This window comes from Oryzias latipes, chromosome 3 (assembly GCF_053564925.1).
Source record: "Oryzias latipes strain Hd-rR chromosome 3, Olatipes_Hd-rR_3.1".
Classification (NCBI taxonomy): domain Eukaryota; kingdom Metazoa; phylum Chordata; class Actinopteri; order Beloniformes; family Adrianichthyidae; genus Oryzias; species Oryzias latipes.
In genome coordinates, this window is record NC_136239.1 from 29,683,542 (window position 1) to 29,703,553 (window position 20,012).

General features: G+C 44.5%; 1 protein-coding gene across 3 annotated transcripts in view; it reads left to right on the top strand.

The window, feature by feature from the left end:
- Positions 1–20,012, top strand: part of mdga1 (MAM domain containing glycosylphosphatidylinositol anchor 1) — a 204,292-nt gene that overhangs the window by 117,201 nt on the left and 67,079 nt on the right. For all 3 annotated transcript variants that reach the window (XM_078945266.1, XM_023953566.2, XM_023953565.2), the window contains one exon: positions 18,901–19,097. In XM_078945266.1, the coding sequence (XP_078801392.1) occupies positions 18,901–19,097 (197 nt within the window). The remainder of the gene's footprint in view (positions 1–18,900; positions 19,098–20,012) is intronic.

Below are 20,012 nucleotides of genomic sequence, written 5' to 3' on the forward strand. Positions count from 1 at the left end.
CCACTGGTAGTCACAGCATGAGAGAGCATGAGATCACAAATAATTGTATGCATTATAGCTTGAGGTAATAACATTCCTAAAAAAAGATGTACTCTTAATAAAACCTTATGTTAAAGTTCATGCACCCATAATCAGGACATTTCTGAGCAATAATAATCTCAATGCCGGGGCTGCAAAGACGATTTGCTCTTTGTAGAACCTGCTATGAAAAAAAAAAAAGGCAGAATCAATAATGGACTTTTTCTCAGAATGACAATAGAAATTAAGGACAACAATTATCTACCTCCAAATATGAATTCTGCTAATATAATCTTACTTCTGAAACCTGGGAAAGATCCCACATCACCATCCAGCTATCGACCCATATCGCTGATTAATGCAGATCTTAAAATAATCTGCAAAGCTTTGGCGGGAAGGCTGGAGAAGGTAGTTCCCTGTCTAATACATCCTGACCAGGTTGGCTGCCTCGGTCCCGTCGAGGCCTGACCAGAGCTCTTCTAGGGCCGGCGTTTGGGGGTGGGGGCCTGGGCTTGCTCCGGGGGGGGCCGGCGCTTTCTGGCTCCTCTCCCTCTGTGTGGGGTGGGTGGTGCTGGGCCTGGGGTGTCGGCGCCTCCGGGGGTGGGGCCCCTGGGCTGGGTGGGCCTGGCCCCCTTGCTGGGGGGGGGGGGGCGGGGGACAGCTGTTTGACCACCGGGGGACAGTCTACCAGCTGTCCCCAACTTACCCCCTTCCTCATATAACCTCATAATAGGGTGAGGGGGTGGGGGGATTAGCCTGCGATGAGCCTTGGGGGGGGGGGTTTACTAGGCAGTGGCCCCCCCTCCTATGGTTGCCGTATGGAGTGGTCCCCCCCTCTTTCGGTTTTATTTGCACCTTAGACATGTAGGGCCCTTGGTAGGGGGGGTGCTTGGACATCACTGCCAGCAAGCAGCAGATGTCCTCCTAGCACCCTACCCGCCAATTTTAACCGCACCTTAGACATTTAGGGCCCCTTGGTGGGGAGGGTGAGGGGACATCACTGTGAGTAATCAGGAGATGTCCCCTTAGTGCCCTACCCGCCAATTTTAACTGCACCCCCCTTAGTACACACACCCCTCCCCCCTCAATATATACATCCCAACATAAACACACACACATGCACACACACACCCTCTTAAACACACATATACGCACACACATTTTGCAAGGAAGGTGGGACCTAGGACCATCTGTCCCCTGCCTCTTCCCTGGTGGGGGGTACGGGCCCCTTTGCAGCGGCGGCCGTGTCCCCGGGGTGCCGGCTTCCTGGGCCCGGCGGTGCTCTCTCCGCGCGGTGGGGGGGTTCACATTACATCTGAGCCGGGGGTGTTGGTGTCCCTGGGGGGTGGGTTCTGGTCCTTGCTCCTGAGCGCTGGGCCCCGCCTAACTTCCAACTGTGGCCGAGCCTGGTCGGGCCATATTTACAACACCCCTTGTGGGCCCTCTTTTTTCCCCGGGGTTCCCCCCTCCTGGGCGGGGGCGGCGGGCCCCTGCCTTGCTCCTCCCTGGACCAACCGTGGGCCGGGCGGATGGCTGCCTGGAGTGCGGGGCGGGTCTCCCTTGGGGGGTCCTGGCTCGTACCTGGGGTTGGGGCGGGGGGATGCCCGGAACTCCTGGGTGGTGGTGGGGTGCTCATCTGGGGCTGTGGGCGTCCCTCTCCGGTGGGGCCCTGCGTTGGGCTCTCCCGGCGCGGCGGGGGGGCTGTTCTCCTGGTTGGGCTGGGGCGGCCCTCTCTTTCCCTCTGTGCCTCCCTGCTCTCTGGCTCTGGGGGGCCTTGCGGCGGTCCTGCTGGCCCTGGCCTGGGTGGCGGGCTTGGTCGCCCGGGCGGCGGTTGTTCCCTGCCGGTTTCCGTGTGGCGTGGGGGGGATTCCGGCTGCCGCTGCTGCTGCGGTGGGGGTCTTGGGGTGGGGATGGCTGGGCGCTCTCCTTCCTTCTTTACACATTCCACCATCCATATTAGAAGAACATGAGCACTCACCTGAGCACGGGTGTTGGCTCACCTTTGCACTGGCGGTTTGCGTGACTGAATGACTGAAATGTTTCACACTAGTTGGTTTTAAGGCATAAGTATGCGTGTGAGCACTATCTGTTTTGTGTACATGTCGACAGATGGACATTTTTGCAACTAGCAGGTGTGTTTGACACTTGGGTGTGTGTGTGGACAGGCTCCGCCCTTTTTGTACTGCATTTGAGCCTTACCATGGTGATTAACAACCAGTAAACTTGTTGCTCTATGCTGCTTCATGGTCTTATCCCCCTTCCCCTCCTACTATCACCCTCCTTCCCCCCCTCTTTCTAACGTCCCTCTCTCTTCTTCCCCTCTTTCCTTTTCCGTCCGGTCCAACACCAAAGATCTTCAAACATGTTTGAAATTAATAAAGTTTGGCCTCAATTACAAAAGGGGTTTATTCAGACATACCTTTGGTTTGTCTGAAGATTAATAACCCCTCTTGTTAAAGTAAAATATGTCCAACACAAGAGGCCCTCAGCTCTCATCTGTTTGCCCAGCTGTTGGACAGGACAAGGTAAAAAAAAAAATAAATAAAAAAAAAAAAAAAAAAAAAAAAAAAAAATAATACATCCTGACCAAACAGGTTTTATAAAGGGTAGACATTCATCTACCAACATGCGCAGATTAATCAACCTCATAGATTATACAACCATCAACAACCGAGAAGCAACCATTTTGTCACTGGACGCAGAAAAGGCATTTGATCGGGTCAACTGGAAATTTTTAATAGCCACCCTGAACAAATTTGGCTTTGGAAAATCATTTATTAACTGGATTAAAATACTATATGCCTCTCCTAATGCTTGTATCAGAACAAATGATCAAACATCTCCAAGCTTTAATTTACAAAGAGGAACCAGACAAGGCTGTCCACTATCTCCGTCTTTATTTGCACTATTTATTGAACCTCTAGCTGCTGCTATTAGGCAAAGTCGAGACATTGAAGGCATTCAAACCAAAAATTTAGAACACAAAATAAGTCTTTATGCAGATGATGTTTTACTATTTACTCCTAATTCACAATCTTCCATCTGCCAAATCATCTCCCTAATTAATAGATTTTCCTCAGTTTCAGAATACTCCATAAACTGGTCTAAAAGCACAATTTTACCAATTAATTGCAATTATCTAAATCCGTCATCTATTAAAATACAAACAGGCAACATAAAGTACTTAGGTATAAATATCTCCTCTAGGCTTTCTGATCTACTCAAGCTAAACCACACCCAACTACTTAAAACAACCGAGGCTGATCTCACTAGATGGATAACTCTACCCATTTCTCTAATCGGGAGAGTAGCAGCCATAAAAATGATGATTCTCCCAAAAATTAACTACCTATTTTCAATGATTCCTTCCAAACCTCCAACTACTTGGTTCAAATCATTAGACTCATTCATTTCCCAATACCTCTGGGAAGGTAAACCCCCACGGATTAGTTTAAAAACTATTAAAAAACCTAAAGATAGAGGAGGACTAGGCCTTCCAGACTTCCAGGACTACTACTCCGCGAACAGATTGTGTTATGTACAAAAATGGCTGAATCCTGGTGTGCTGGATGAATCCTGGCTAGACATTGAACAAAATCTCTGTGATAACCTAGATATTTCTAATTTACCTTTCTTCAGTTCTAAAATTAAACAACACAAATGCTTCAGAAGTTTAAACATCAGCTCATCCTTAACAGCCTGGTGGGATTTTCTTAAAAAAAACAACCTCACATTATTTCCATGTAAACTTACCCCCATTTGGAATAACCCTGACATTTTGATTAACAAAAACATGATTCATTTTGCTTCATGGAAGAACAAAGGAATCCAGCAGTTCCAGCATATAATTCAGAATAGAAAATTTATGTCCCTCTCAACGTTATCCTCAACCTATGGAATTAATATAAACAAATTTCTAGAATATCAGCAGCTTAAATCAGCTATAAGCACTAAATACTGCCTGACCCAAATAGACCTAGACCCTCCCCTTACAGTAACACATTTCATGGACCTTAAAAATCCCAAACTCACCTCCAAAATTTATAAGATGTTATCAGACATAGAGGAAACCATTTACTTACCCATGACAAAATGGGAGTCTGAGCTATCATTGAATTCTAGTGATCAATTTTGGCTACAGATCTGTTTGAATGCCTTTAATATGACCAAAAGCCCTAATCTGCAACTTATTCAATACAAGATTCTCCACAGAACTCACTACACCGGACAGAGGTTATTTAAAATGGGTCTCAATCAGTCTGCTATATGCACACAGTGCATAGGTAACAACATAGACGACTATTTGCATGCCCTGTGGGTCTGTCCACCTGTCCAATCATTCTGGCGTAAGGTTTGTGAGGATTTATCAATCTGGTTTAATCATAAGGTTCCTGCTTGCCCCAAATTCTGCTTATTAGGTGACCTGAATAACATCAACATGGAATCTAACAAGGCTTATAAGGTTCTCACCGCTGTATGTATCGCAAAGAAAACTATCCTCCTAAACTGGAAATCTAAAAATAATCTTAGCATCAACCACTACAGAAACCTCATTTCAGAGCATATTAGTTCAGAGATAATGTCCTCCACAAAAAACCTGTCGGCTTCAGACTCTCCCTGGCTCCAGCTGGTTAGTCACATCACCTAGTGGGGGTGGGATGGTGATAGGTTGAGCCGGGTCCTGGCTGGTTGGGTGGGCCGGGGTGGGTTTGGGGGGGTGGGCTCTGCCGGGCCTGTCGTTCTCCCGGCTCGGGGCTCTGGTTGCCTGGGTGGGGTGGTGGTGGGGGCGCACACTCTGCCGGCAACTTGGCAGGGGTTCCTGGGCGGGTGCCTGCTGGGCGCAGGGTAGGCAGTGCGGCTGACCGGGAACGGCGGCCGGGTGCCGTGCTGGGTGGCTGGTCGCCGTGGCGGGGGCTGGGGGGGGGGGCTTGGTGCTCTGGGGCCTGGGGTCGTCTGCCCGTGGCCGGTGTTTCGCCCGTGGCCGGTAGTTGGCGCGTGGCCTGGCCCCCCGGGGGTTGGCGCCGCAGTCACAGCAGGGGTTAATGGGTTCACTTGGGTGGGTTTATTTCATTATTATTATTATTATTATTATTATTATTATTATTATTATTATTATTTTAATTATTTTATTATTATTATTATTATTAATATTATTATTATTATTATTTTATTATTTATTTATTTTTTTGGGGGGGGGGCTGGGGGGGCAGTGTGCTAGTCCTTAGGGGGGCCAGGGTATGAATGGTGGGGCTGGATCCCCTGCCCCCCCGTTCTGGCACCGGGACCCTTCCTTGCTGGCTGTCTCTCGGCGCCGCGAGGCTCTGGCCTCCAACTGCGACTGGCTTGGCGTTTCTGGCTGCCCGGCCGCTCTGGGAGGGGGGGCGCCTACTGCGGCCGGCTGGGGGGCCGGTCGCTCGGGGGAGCCTTCTCCCCCGGTTGTGCCCATCCGCCCGCTCCTCCCCGCTCTCATCCAAACAAATATTGCACACAGGCACATAGGGCCCCGGGATCTGGATGGGAGGGGTATGCTGGCGGGGCTCACTGGGGATGCCCCTCTCTGGGTTCTCGTTGGCACCCGCCCTCCTCCCCGCTTTTTACTTGCATATTAGACACTCTGATTCATCTAGGGCCTTGTGGAGAGGGTCTGGTGTAAGGGAGAAGGTGGAACATCCGTGCTCACCTTTCGCTGGCCCCCCCACAATTTTAACTTTCTCTGTAGACACACACACTGCATGCTAGCAGCACACACACAGCAAATACACACCACTCACAGAGGGACTCCAGAGTGGGGGGCTTTGCGGCTTGGCAGCGGTGGAGCCCCCCACACTGGTGACCTCCTATTTTACCTGCAGCACACACACAGCACTCCCACACCTCCATACATGGGTGGGGTCGGGGGGGGGGGGCGGCCGGTCTTCACCCACCTGGTCCTCTCAGGGCGGCCGGGCTTATGGGTGTCCTGTCGGCTGTGGGAAGGGTCGGGCATGCGGCGCTGGGGGTCGGCCGGCTGGGGGGGGGGTTACTGCTTGGCGGCGGGGGTAGGGAGGGTAACCAGATGATTGTGAGTATGTGTGTGTGAGTGCATGGGTAGGACCGACCTGGGGGCTGGCTCGCTGGGACCCTCTGGGGCTTTCCCTCCCCATCACAGAGAGGGGAGGGCACTGAGAGGGTTGGGGAGGGGGGGTCAGATATTATGGCGGGGGGGGGGGGGGGGGGGGTTGTAGTGCGTAGGGTTTTAGGGGGGTGGCTGTGGCTGTGGGTGCGTGGCGATCCCTGGGTTGCTAGGGTCGCGTGCCTGGGCTGGCTTGCGGGGACGGGGCGCCGGTCGGGTGGTGGCCGGCTCATGGGTTCCGGGGGCCCTGGCTTCGTCCCTGGCCTTTGTCTCGGTGTCCGGCGCCCGGTGGCCCCCATGGCTGCCGCCTGGTACGGCTAAGCGCTCCTGTCTTGTGGCCTGGGGGCCGGACACTGGGCTCGCTTGTGCCTCTGGGCATTGGGGGGGCCCCTGTAGGGGGGCCCTCTCTGTGCCTGGCTGGTGGGGTGGGCGGTCCCCTCCTCCTCCCCTCCCGGGCTGCCTGGGTCCGGATGCTGGGGGGACTTCTGGCCTGGGGGGCTCTCCTCCCCTCTCCTGGTCTGGCTGGTCTGGCTGGGTAGGATCTGGCTCCCTTTATGAACACACGGTTCACGTCGGCAGCATGCATGTATCTCCACCCCCACGTGCACATGCACACTGCCACACTGCTCCCTGTCTGCTTCATCCCTCCTCCTTACCTACAGTGTATTGATGGACAGTTTTTTTTTTTTTTTTTCGCTCATCTTAGTGTCAGATTTTCACCTTTGATGTAACATTCGTCTTTCCAGCAGATCTGGTATAATTGTTACAGCTTAAATTAATAACTTAGTCAAATCAGTGCTTGTATCCCCCACCTTTTCACCTTTCTTCCTTTTACTCTCTTCCACCCTCCCCTCACATTCTTCCCCTCTCCCTCCCCACACACTAAATGTAACAAATAAATAAAAAATAATACGACAAAAAGGGGTTTATACAAATCTACACTCTAGTTTCTTGAAGCTATATAACCTCTTTTTGTGATAGTAAAACCTGTCCAACACAAAAAGCCTTCAGCTCTAATCTGTTTGCTCAGCTGTTGGACAGAACAAGTTAAAAAAAAAAAAAAAAAAAAAAAAAAAGAATCAATAATGGAGCCTATAGTTGTAAATCAGTCTTGATAAGTTGAAGTTGATATAAAATAAATTACAGTCACATTACAGTAATTTAAAGGAATAACATAAAAATAATTTTGTTTTAGCCTGAGAATACTTAAAAAGACCACCAGAGCTGTTGTAGAATAGCTGGTTTAATGATGACATTCTCCCAAAAGGTTAAAGAGCTGTTAAAATAGCTACTTTAAAGGGTGTCAAGAATAAAACAGCAATAAAAAAAAAACATAAAAAAACTTGGTTCGTAAACTGGTCAAAATTCAAAACGGTTGTAATTTTTTCATCACCTTGATAATTGTTCAACATTATTCAACACAAAAGCTCCACTGGCTTTAGTTTTGTAATCTCATTTTTTTTACTTTAATTTTTATTTTTGGGTTTGGTTTTAGGAATCAGTTCTAAAATCGGAATCAAGAATTTCTTTTTTTAAACAAAAATACAAAAGAAAAAAAGAACCTTTGATTTGTTGAATTATTACCAAACATCAACAAACTCTTCTCCAGAATATCAGCCTAAATCAATCTTTACTTGTGAACGTTGCATTTTAAACACAGACCGAGTTCTCGTTATTTCTAAATGTAGGCCTTGTGCATGATTTATGTCCTCTTTAAGGCGATGTCTATGAGCGGAATAATGAATAATTGACGAAATGCAAAGCTGGATCAAACAGTGGAGTCTACATTCGCTTGTGCTCAGTACGCAGGCTTTTCTCTTTGTGCTGCATCTATTAATGTCAGTCTGTGTGGTCAATAAACCAGATATTTTCTTGTTTTTTTTACTGTTTTTTTTGTTGTTTTTGTTTTCCCTGTGATGTCCAGTTTTTACTATGGACTGGTGGAAATTCCTACCAGCAGTTTTGTTAAAAGCAGCTGCTTTTATATGAAAACAATAATGACGTTTTGCTTTTAAGCAATATACTAGCTTCCAGATGCACAAATAGGTTTAAATTGTCATGGTGGAGGGTGGCTCGAGAGCCGGTTGGACCCAGACGCAGAGGTGGAGGCATGAGGATCAGAGTCTAGAGGGTTTAATGAACAAACAAAAGGCGCTGCAGAGCAGGATGACAAAACTAAACAAAACTCACTGTGGCGTGGAACAAGAAACGAGGAACATGGCATGACAAGGACAACCAGGACAGGAATAACTAATGGACCAACACAGGAGGAAGGCAGAGACAAGACTTAAATACAGACAGGGCAGACAAGACACAGGTGGACACGATCAGGGCTGATGGGGACCAAAGGAAGTAAAACTCAAGAAAACAGACAAGACAGGAGACTTTCAAAATAAAACAGGAAACAGAAACAAGACAGAACAAGGACCAAAAACAAGACAAGTTCAAATCATGACAGTACCCCCCCCTCAAGGAACCGCTCCGAGGTTCCAAAAGTCACATGAGGGGGGGCCCCGGAGGATAAACCTCGACGGGCACAAGAGTCCAGAGGACGGCCGGGGGTCCGCGCCGTCCGGCGAGGCAGGTCCGGAGGACGGCCGGGGGGCCGAGCGGTCCGGCGAGGCAGGTCCGGCGTGGAGTCGTCAGGCGTGGAGTCGTCAGGCGTGGAGTCGTCAGGCGTGGAGTCGTCAGGCGTGGAGTCGTCAGGCGTGGAGTCGTCAGGCGTGGAGTCGTCAGGCGTGGAGTCGTCAGGCGTGGAGTCGTCAGGCGTGGAGTCGTCAGGCGTGGAGTCGTCAGGCGTGGAGTCGTCAGGCGTGGAGTCGTCAGGCGTGGAGTCGTCAGGCGTGGAGTCGTCAGGCGTGGAGTCGTCAGGCGTGGAGTCAGGCGTGGAGTCAGGCATGGAGTCAGGCATGGAGTCAGGCATGGAGTCAGGCATGGAGTCAGGCATGGAGTCAGGCATGGAGTCAGGCATGGAGTCAGGCATGGAGTCAGGCATGGAGTCAGGCATGGAGTCTGGCGGGTCGGGCCAGCAGTCAGGCTCTGGCGGGTCGGGCCAGCAGTCAGGCTCTGGCGGGTCGGGCCAGCAGTCAGGCTCTGGCGGGTCGGGCCAGCAGTCAGGCTCTGGCGGGTCGGGCCAGCAGTCAGGCTCTGGCGGGTCAGGCGTGGAGCCGAGCTCAGGCGGGTCAGGCGTGGAGCCGAGCTCAGGCGGGTCAGGCGTGGAGCCGGAAGTGGGGACCGGTCGGGGTTCCGGCGGAACCCCCCTGGAAGCCGGGACGGGTCGGGGCGCAGGCGGCACCCCCCTGGAAGCCGGGACGGGTCGCGGTGCAGGCGGCAACCCCCTGGAAGCCGGGACGGGTCGGGGTGCAGGCGGCAACCCCCTGGAAGCCGGGACGGGTCGGGGTGCAGGCGGCAACCCCCTGGGATCCGGGACGGGTCGGGGTGCAGGCGGCAACCCCCTGGGAGCCGGGACGGGTCGGGGTGCAGGCGGCAACCCCCTGGGAGCCGGGACGGGTCGGGGTGCGTCCATAACCACCACTGGAGCGGGTTGTGGTGCGTCCGGGACCACCTCCGGAACATGAAGGGGCTGGAGGGCATCCGGGACCACCACTGGAAGGGGTTGTGGTGCGTGCCGGACCACCTCCGGAACAGGAAGGGGAGGTTGAAGGGGACGGCGGCGGCGACGACGACCCCCCCTCAGGGCAAGCCGGCTCCCAGTAAAGTCCAGGGAGCTCCCACTCCAGGCATATGAGGGAAACTGGGCCTGGTCAAACACCCAAAAATACCTCGTATGCTCGGCTTCTTGGCAGTAGGCCTCCAGAAGCCGCATGTCCCGCTCTGCTGGGTCCAAAAAATTTGGTTGGTCCATTCTGTCATGGTGGAGGGTGGCTCGAGAGCCGGTTGGACCCAGACGCAGAGGTGGAGGCATGAGGATCAGAGTCTAGAGGGTTTAATGAACAAACAAAAGGCGCTGCAGAGCAGGATGACAAAACTAAACAAAACTCACTGTGGCGTGGAACAAGAAACGAGGAACATGGCATGACAAGGACAACCAGGACAGGAATAACTAATGGACCAACACAGGAGGAAGGCAGAGACAAGACTTAAATACAGACAGGGCAGACAAGACACAGGTGGACACGATCAGGGCTGATGGGGACCAAAGGAAGTAAAACTCAAGAAAACAGACAAGACAGGAGACTTTCAAAATAAAACAGGAAACAGAAACAAGACAGAACAAGGACCAAAAACAAGACAAGTTCAAATCATGACATAAATTTGCCAAAAAAAAGAAACAATATTTACTTTGATGTTTTCTGCCGCGTTTATTAAAATCTTGCTCTTTGCCGAGGTCAGTTTAAAGGTGATATTATCCAAATATGCTTCACTACAGTTTGTTTATGAACAATTTCCACATTCTATATCAGAGCCATGAAATCTGTTGCATAGCATTGTATCATTGTCTAGAGAGCATGATGCAAAACTTAAATTATGATAAAAGGCTTTTGAACTTTTTTTTTAAAACGATAAATACAATGATTTGGTTGACAGTAAAAAAAAAAAAGTAATAAAATGTCATACGTTAGTCGACAGGGTTGAAACCTTTCATAGTTTACTAATTTGAACACTTTTTCACTCATTGGAAAGCATCTCTACTGGGTTAATATTAATGATTATGTGCTTTCTTTACCTCAAACACTAAACGATCACTTTCCTCAATTTATAATCTTCATTGACCATGGTATTGCTTAGCAAGCCCCTAATTGCAGAAATACATGCATTTCTTATTGGACATTTGAATTTACACACTAATCAGATGACAATGTCTTAAGCCTAAGGAATACTTTGCTTTTCTGAGTAAATCCAAAAACAGCCCTTTTGAAACTTCCAGGAGGCACCTGAAATATTTCCTTTGTTGTTAAAGAATAAAGTGACCACACACAGTCCCCAAACCCCACTTAATAAATCTGGAATTGGTGCCATGGATTTTCAAAACACAGCCCTATAGCTGCTTTGTAGAATCCTCTATACACAGAGCTGGTAACCTGTGCAATTGCATCCACACACACACGCCTTGCACTGCACCTTCTCTGTAGCATTCTCACATAATTGAACCTGTCATCTTCTATTTGGTCTCTTAATGGCCATCCACTTTTGGAGAGCTATTAGTGCCGGGCATGTTATTGGAAATCAAAGAGGATTTGGAGTCCAGGGTGCCCTTGTGCTGGAGGAAATACCAAGCAGAGGTCAGCTTGTTACCAAAACACACTCTGACCACAAGAATAGACATTTTCTGTTTTAGTTGTTGCCAAAGTTACAGTAGTTAGACATTTTGTTTAGACTGTTAAAAACTGTCATGCTGGCATTTCCTACATCAATTAAAGTCATGGAACTGTGGTTTTAAATTGTAAACCGGCCCAAAACGCCGTCATACTAACATTTTTTTTTTTATTATTACGACTTTAAAGTCGTGAATTTAAGAGAAAAAGTCATAAATTTACGAGAATAAACACCAAAGTTGTCTGTTTATCTGAGCCTAGCTTGAAGATGAAAGATGTGGAGCATTTTGTGAAGCTTTATTTCCGGATAGGTTCCAAAAACAAAGAAATTCCGAACCTTTTGGCGACTCAAAATCAGTTTATTGTTAGTGTAGCCGGCCTTCCGGGATTCTGTGACAGTAAAGCAGAGTTTCATATGTAAAATAAGGAGCTCAGAGACACGTTTGGGTGCAAGTGACGCTACTTTATTTTCCTTTTCATCCACATACCCAGAAGCCCATTTGTCTTATTACATCATGAACCTGTCATGCGCACAACACCAAGGCTGAAGGAAAACAGTGTTACATACGTCCCCTCCTCCAGATGAAACGTCTCATTTCACTATAAAACAGCAAAGATGAGTAAAACAGTCTGTTATATTGGCATTGGAATGTTGGAAATACCAAAAAGTGCACCTCCTCAGATGGAAGTGTCACACTTAGAGATCTTGTCTATATATGGTTAGGGGGAGTTTTTATTTGATTAATGCCTTTTACCTTCCTATTATCTGAAAAGGTAAAGCAACGATCACATAGAAATAATTGGATGGTAAAATGTATTAAAAAAAACAAATAACTGACTAACTCATTCGGAGTCCTTATGTCATCCTCTCCAATAAATGTTGGTATCATCTTCTGCTCATTCTGCTTCTCAATAATTAAACTTCAATTTTTTTTTGTTTTGGCTGGTTCATATTTGCTTCATCTTAAAATATCTGCTTTAAGAATGTTTTAGTCAAAGGAGTGCACTCTTGCCTCTATAAAGAGAGCTCTCAATCCTGATCGCTTGATGGCTATTTCTCTCAAGGTAAGGTCTGTTGTGGCCTGTTAGTTTGAAAGGACAGACCTCTCAGAAGACATAAATGGTTTCAGATTTGCAGACTGACGTCTATGCTTTTTATTACTGTCAACGTAAGCTACATCTTTTTGTCCTTTTTTTTTTACATGTACTCATTATTGTCTGATTTAAAAAAGAACATAATGACTAACTGTTTATATGCTCAGTTTATTTTTCTAGACACAATTACCGGTTTGAGGTCTTAAAAGCTTAGGATCACTGTTCTTGCTTTTTCTAAGACCTGTATATGAATTGAAAATAAAAATAGATGTCAACAAACATTTTATTTGTCAGATTAATTGAAAGCTAAACTATGCAATGTATGTGTGCATCATTCAGCAAACACAGTTGTTTTGCCTCATCCAACCATCCAAAAACAGTGGATGACACCTACTGCAACTTTTTTTAATTTAGAAGGCTAGATGTACATACAGAAAAACAAAAGAAACCAAGAAATAAAAAAAATGGCCTAATCATTGATCACAGTTGTGTCCAAAGCCAGGACTTTGGGGAAATCAGAGCCTTCATTAAAGTTTCATATCGTATTTCTATACACTTGCAGTTTCATCTCATGTCTCCATTTACTTATGGGCTCTGACTGAGACTCACAAAAATGTAGCAACTCCTTTGTTGGAGACCTGGGTTGTAAAAATACGGTCCTTTTAAAAAACGATCTGACAGGGGATTTAGACATGCATTAGGTTTGAAGTGTTTGTTAAATTATTTTCTTTCAAAGACTACAGTGCATTCCCCCCTTTGTGAGGACATGGAAGTCGTTTTAAATCTAAAATCCCTTTTTTTTCTTAAGGTAGACTCTGCTGTTGGTTGATTAAACAACATGCTAGTTGAAGCTGTTCTTTTAGACTCAGAGTGTAACAGTAGGTCAGCAGACTGAGCTTCATCTAAAGTCTCCTGCATTTGTAAAGGAAAACACCCTAGAATTTGAATTTCTAAGATTTGAAATTCTAAGATTTCAAATGTGAATTATGCACTATTTCAAATATAAAGTGCTTTACATAAAAGCAAATAAAATACAAATTGAAAAGGCAGAGTGGTCAAAAACAAAAAAACACAAATAAAACAGGACATTTACACAAAATTAGGACCTGTCCCTCCATCTACCCAGTTCCCCCAATTTAACACTTTTAACAAAACTAAAAAAAGATGTAAGAGGTGGGGATGGGGGAGTGTTGGGGCTGGGGGGGTCAACTCTTCTTGCGATGGGGCCCCCTTGGCTGGGCAGACAGGGGCCCAACCCTGGGGAGGGCTGGGGGACGATTGTTTCCCCTCTTGGTTTAAATTGCACCCTAGACATGTAGAACCCTTAGCGGTGGTGTGGGGTGGGGTTGCTTGAACATCACTGCCAGCAAGTAAGAGATGTCTTCTCAGTGCCCCACCTGCCAATTTCAACTGCACCAGAGACATTTAGGGCCTCTTGGTTGCACCCCAACACACACACACAAACAAACAACACATGCTTTACACAAGGAAGGTATTGCAGGTATTGCAAAGAAGTTTTGTGTGCGTTACTTTACAGAGGCAATCTTAGCAAGTATAACTTAGTATGAACCTGGGTTTACTACGACACCGCTTTTTCCATTGGGCAGTGTTGTAACAATTTTGGTTGCAGTCAAATTTAAGTTACCCATTTAGGAATAATATGACCTCAACATTAGTCAAGTGTGTGTTAGAATGTGGTAGACACAAAAAGAGCAAAAATGAGTTGGTTCTCCAAATTTGTGATTTTTTTTTTTTTTTTTAAAGCATCTACAGCAAATTATGCTTTAGTCACATACACCAATATGGTAGGTTGATCTGTACGGGTATACTGAGGGCTTTTTGGTTGTCCAGGCTCAAAGAGGGTTGCAGACAGGCGGAGCTGCATCTCATTAGGAGCGCAGATGTGTCTTGAAATTCCCTTGAGAGTCATGCGAGGATGTCATGAAAATGGAACGTACCACTGTCCTATATGTAAGTGTATTGTGAAGTATTTGTAGGCCTAAGAGTAATACTATCATATGGTCCCCTTGCGCTGCACTCCAGTCATTATTTCGTGCGGGCCACCTGTGTGACCCATACAGGTTTGCCCATTTTTTGCCTGCAAACAGTCCATATCCACCCATGAGGGCAGTTGTGACTAAGGCCTTATGTTTAGTAGATTTCTCATTCTTAAAAACACTTTTTCTTTTCAAATAACACAGAAGCTGTTGCAAGTTTTAAATGCCAATTTTTCATCTCACATATCAGTTCATGGAACACAGTTAAAGTACTACTTTTCTTCAAACAGCATCAGTCTTTTTTTTATTTTGCTTATTTCTGTTTCAAATCATGAAGGCATTTCTAGAACTTCATACGTTTTCCTCATTACTTCATGTTCCTCTGAAATATGATCGGTGACTGTTAGTGAGATATTAGAAAAAAAATATTTGAGACATCTGTAATTACAGGTTTTCACTGTTAATTTATGTCCATATCAAGATAGATGTGTCTTTTTGCACATTGTAGACCCTTTATATGCACACTTTGTTTTGTATCTCTCCTATTAGGGAGCATGTAAGTTTTATGTTTAATTAGGATCCCCTGGTGCTTTTCTGTAACTATTTGCAATAGCAGAATAATGATGCTGGACGCTGTAAAATCTGTGCATTGCTTTCATCAGGGCGCATCTTTGATCTGCTGCAGTCACAATAACAGACGGATGCACAGCTGCAGTGCTTTAATTAATAAATGATAGCCAATGCTGTCCAAACTTCCCTTCTCTGGGTTTTTATCTAAAAGCAACAATTAATTTACAGGCGGTTGGTTGGGGATAGAAAGTTTTTTCCTAGGGTTACAAAAAGGTGGCAAGAGGTCTTGGTATGGTGGCAAAAGAGAATGAAACAAGCGAGAAGGACCTTCCTTAAATAGATTAAAGAATGATCATGAAAATATATTTTTAAAGCTTTTTCTTTCTTAATTATGCGTGTGAAAAAACATTTTTAAATATGCGCAACAAAATTGTTCTTTCAAACTACACTCAAATGGTTTTTAAAGGCTACAGCTTTATATTTTTAAGCTACAATGTAACAGTCATTCACCAACCCCCTTATTTTCTTTCTTTAAATTTCTTATTCTGGGTGTCTGTTAAAAGCAATATTTGAGCTAATGTGGATTTTTGATTCACTTTGTGATTTTGCTTCGAGCACAAAAGCTCAAATTTATTAAAAGTTTGCCTGCATGAAACTGTGTACCAACTGCAAAAAAAAAATGTCCACTTGGTTTACTACCGAGAACTTATCTGTTAAACAGACAACATTGCGCTCACATTAACCATCAATGCACTATGCGCCAATCTGGCAAAATGTGCAAACTGTGGAGAGGAGATAGATCAATTTTGCACCTTCAAAAAAGAAGCAGGATTGCAGAAGCTCCTTTGGGTCCATATTTTTCCATTTTAAGGGTGTGCAAACTAGCACAAGTTTATACACAAATAGCGTATTTTAAAGAAGAATTGATGCAACAAAATGTGTCAGAGAAAGGGCATCTGCTCATTTAAATATTTTGGAATGAGACAAAGAGGTAAAGTATACTAGGACATAAGCTATAATGAATTCAGAGTTCCACACTGAAAAAATTGAATCTGAAGAAGGTAAAAAGACCCTTATTTCAAGAAAAAAAATGTCATTCTTCTGTCTGGCAAGAAAAATAATTTTAAGAAAGTTTTTCAACAGCAAAATAATCTTATTTTTAAGATGGCATGTTTTAGGGACTAGAATTTTTTTCTTAAATTGGACTTCTTGGTCATTTTTCTTAGCCTGTTAGCAGATATTATTTAGCTTATTTGGTGGGAGGTTGGCACCAGTGTTCGGCAGCGGAGCCGCCATCAGTGTGTGAATGTGTGTGTGAATGTCTGTGTGCATGGGTGAATGGGACTGTGACTGTAAAGCGCTTTGGGCCTTCGTAAGAAGGTAGAAAGCGCTATATAAGTATACGCCATTTACCATTTATTTAAAGAAAGATTAACGCAGTAAGAATTTTTGATGTATTTCACTAGGGCCTTTTTTTGCAGTGTAGTGTTTATGTTTTCAGTTGACTTAAGAAATGGAATTAAAGCAGACATTAATTGTTTTTAACAGAGTTCTTTTTTTCTCCAACATTTTAAGCTGAGATATTTCTTTTGTCCTAAGTCTGTTCCTCTTGTCTGCACATTACGTTCCCTCCAAAGCCCCAACTGCTGTGTTCTAGAGAAACTGTGGAGAGCGCTGACCACCACCTGTGCTAGAGCTTTGAACCCTGGGAGGACACTTTTGGCCACGATCACCTGTTGAGTTTGCTACATTGGCCTTAACATGCCGCCTTGAAACTCTGGTCACAAAAAAACAGAGCACACCTCTAGCATCATAGTTGCTAGACCATGTTCAGAGGGTTCCCATTTTTCTTTCAAGGGAGGCCCCAGTTTTTGTTGCATTGATTATAGAAATCCTGAAATACACGTCTTTTTGCCTGTTATCCTTTGCTCAATTCTTTTAGTAATGTTTTACTAGTGCAATCTGTCTCTATGTGGTATATCTCAGAAGTCATCTTGCAAAGAGAAAATTTCAGCTGCATTTGAGACTTCCACTCCTTACATCGTCATACATAATAACATGTAAACTACTGTACCTACGTTGATATGTACATATATTTTATTTCAAAACAAATTTATTTTAAAAAACTCAATTGTTTAGTGATTTTGAGAGCTTTTGTTGTCATTTTAGTTTTAATGTGAATGTGAATGATTGAAGGAAAAAACTTGTTTGTTATTTTTGCAACTCAAATGTTTCAAAGTGCACGATTGGGCTTTCTCTGGGATGATGACAACTGAAATAAGCTCCAGTAAACCCTGTGATCCTGAATAAGATGGAGCACGGGTAGATAAATCTGTGTTGAAGAGTAGCCTAATATTATCAGCTGCTTGCATCCACTGCTGCTGGTTTTGTCAGACTCTGTAAGCCTCCAACTCTAAGCTGTTATGACATAATGTGGATTAAAAAAAGCAAAACTCAAAACTAGCAGTTTTAGTCTCATATCTTACTCATATAGCTCTCTGTTAAATACACTATGATCTTTGTGATATGGTTTCTTTCTCAGTTACCTTTTCTGACATTTCATGTAATCAGAAATAAAGGAAGCACGACTAACATCAGAGTGACTGAATCCTCATGCCTTAAATATTGATGAAGCTGTTAATCCAATCATGCCTGAAAAAGGACTTGTGTTGTACCTCGCTCTACACCGCACACCTGAGTGCTTATACAATAAATGATTTAATAAACTTCCCATGAGCCTGCGGCTTCCTTTTCATTCTAAAAAGACGTTTGCCCGTGCGACGACTGATGTGTTTGTTGCCACATTTGTGAGCTTAAACTACTTGTGTGTTCCTATGCCAGTCAGTCCCAGAGGTCCAACCTTCAATCTGCAAAAGTGCTCTTTTGCTGTGCTAGAGCTGCGCTCTCAGCGTGCCACGCGTGGGCGGCTATGCAGGCGAGCGCATGTCCGTGCTCGAGAGAGTGGCCTCACGTGACAGCTGTGCCCTTTCCAATAGCACACTCAAAAATCAGGCTTGCTTATCTTCACAATCAAAAATACAATAAAAAAAATGTATGAAGATGCCCCACATCATCAAATCTCTTCATACACACAAACACTTTCCTTTCTAAATTTGTTGTCAAATACTCTATTCTCAACGTAATCCTTGCAAAGGGGACCTGACATAGCAGGAAGTAAGTGAGGGGAAAATGCAGACCAAGGGGAGAAAAAATAGGTGAGGAAGAGGAGGCAAAGAGAAGAGGTACCTGCAGTGATGCTGAAAATTATTTCCTTAACGTTGGAACTCAGCAACACCACAATTAGACCACAGAGAATCAAAATTACACACACAAGCGGCTAGGAGAAGAGGATGGGTTTGGGTGGGAAGTGATGAAGAGAAAAAGTGGCAGTGAATTTTTGAGAGGTGGAAGAAAATAGAGAACAGGTTCCATTCTAATGATCAAGCTGAAAGGGTGTTGATGCAATATGAGGGAGAGCACAAGCAAAGACAACAAAAAAAATAAAAAATTGACTGATTTGAGATACGTTTTTGATCAAAAAGTGAAAGCATGTTGTGATTTTTGGACAAAGGAATTAAATAAATAATAGTTTCAACGTCAGAAAATTTCTATGATTTAAAAGTGTCAAAATTTAACATAATTTAATGTAAATTAATCAAAAAGTTTAACAACATCATAAAGAATATTTTAATTCATTGTTTCCTTTTTTCATTTACTAAACAATGTTCTTCTGTTTTATCATACAATTTATTTGTTAAAAGTATAAGTATTTTCACATGTTGATGTATAATTGTCTCATGAAAAGTTCAACCATGTGTTGTGTAACGTACAGATCTTGACACACCTGTCCTGACGGTGCACCAGACCATTAGCGATGTGCGAGGCAGCTACTACCAGGAGAAGACGGTGTTCCTGCGCTGCACAGTAAACTCCAACCCACCAGCGCGATTTATCTGGAAACGCGGGAATACGCTCATCGAACAAAGCAAGGACAATGGCGTGGACATTTATGAGCCTCTATACACTCAGGTACACATGGGCACATGTCACACACACCCCAACCTCTTATCAATAGTTTAGACTTGGTTTTGTTTAAAACATGCTATGGTCCAACTAAACATCATTAATGCAGGGATGTGTGCCACATGTATATTAAGACTGACAGAAAAACCCAACATTTTTATGTTGATGTTTGTGATGTTTTGTCACAAACATTATAGGAAACATTTTGAGTATGTGTTAAAAGAAAAGCCAACGAGACAATTGCTGGTAAGAGCAGAGCAACAGCAAAGGTTTTTTAAAGTGAGATTCAACTAAGAAAAAAAAAATCACAAGATAACAATTTTATATATTTTTTTGTTCCACTAATCTCCAGTGAGTAAAATAAAACACAATGAAAACAATTCTTATCTGAAAAATGTCTCAATTAATGTTTTAGAAAGTACCAAGGGTGAAAAAAAAGGTGTAATTGGGAAGTAGGTGTTTACATATGAAAGTCAAAGGACTAGAGGGGTTATCCAACTTTTGTTCATTTTTTTCTGGTCAGTTCTCATTTTAGGTAACATGGCCTCAAACACAATTAGCTGTAATTGAGTGACATTTCCAGGTGGCTTGATCTGCACCTGTTCAGGGCACAGTCAAAATGTGGTCATTTCCGTAGAGACACTTAGTAGAATGAAATGGTTTGCTTAGCAGTAAACATGCTATACAGCCTGCAGATTACAAAATACATTTTTAAAGTCCCTAACTAGGTATAAAGAATACTCACAAATGTGTTTGTGTACAGTGGTGTGAAACAACTGATTGGCCTTTCTTCTATCGCTCAATTTATACAAAAGCAAATTTTGTTTTAAGTGACCTTCTCCTGCTCAAGCTTTAAAACCAACTTAGATTATTATTAATTATGTCAAGTTTTTTTTTTATGTTATCAAATTTGCAAAATCA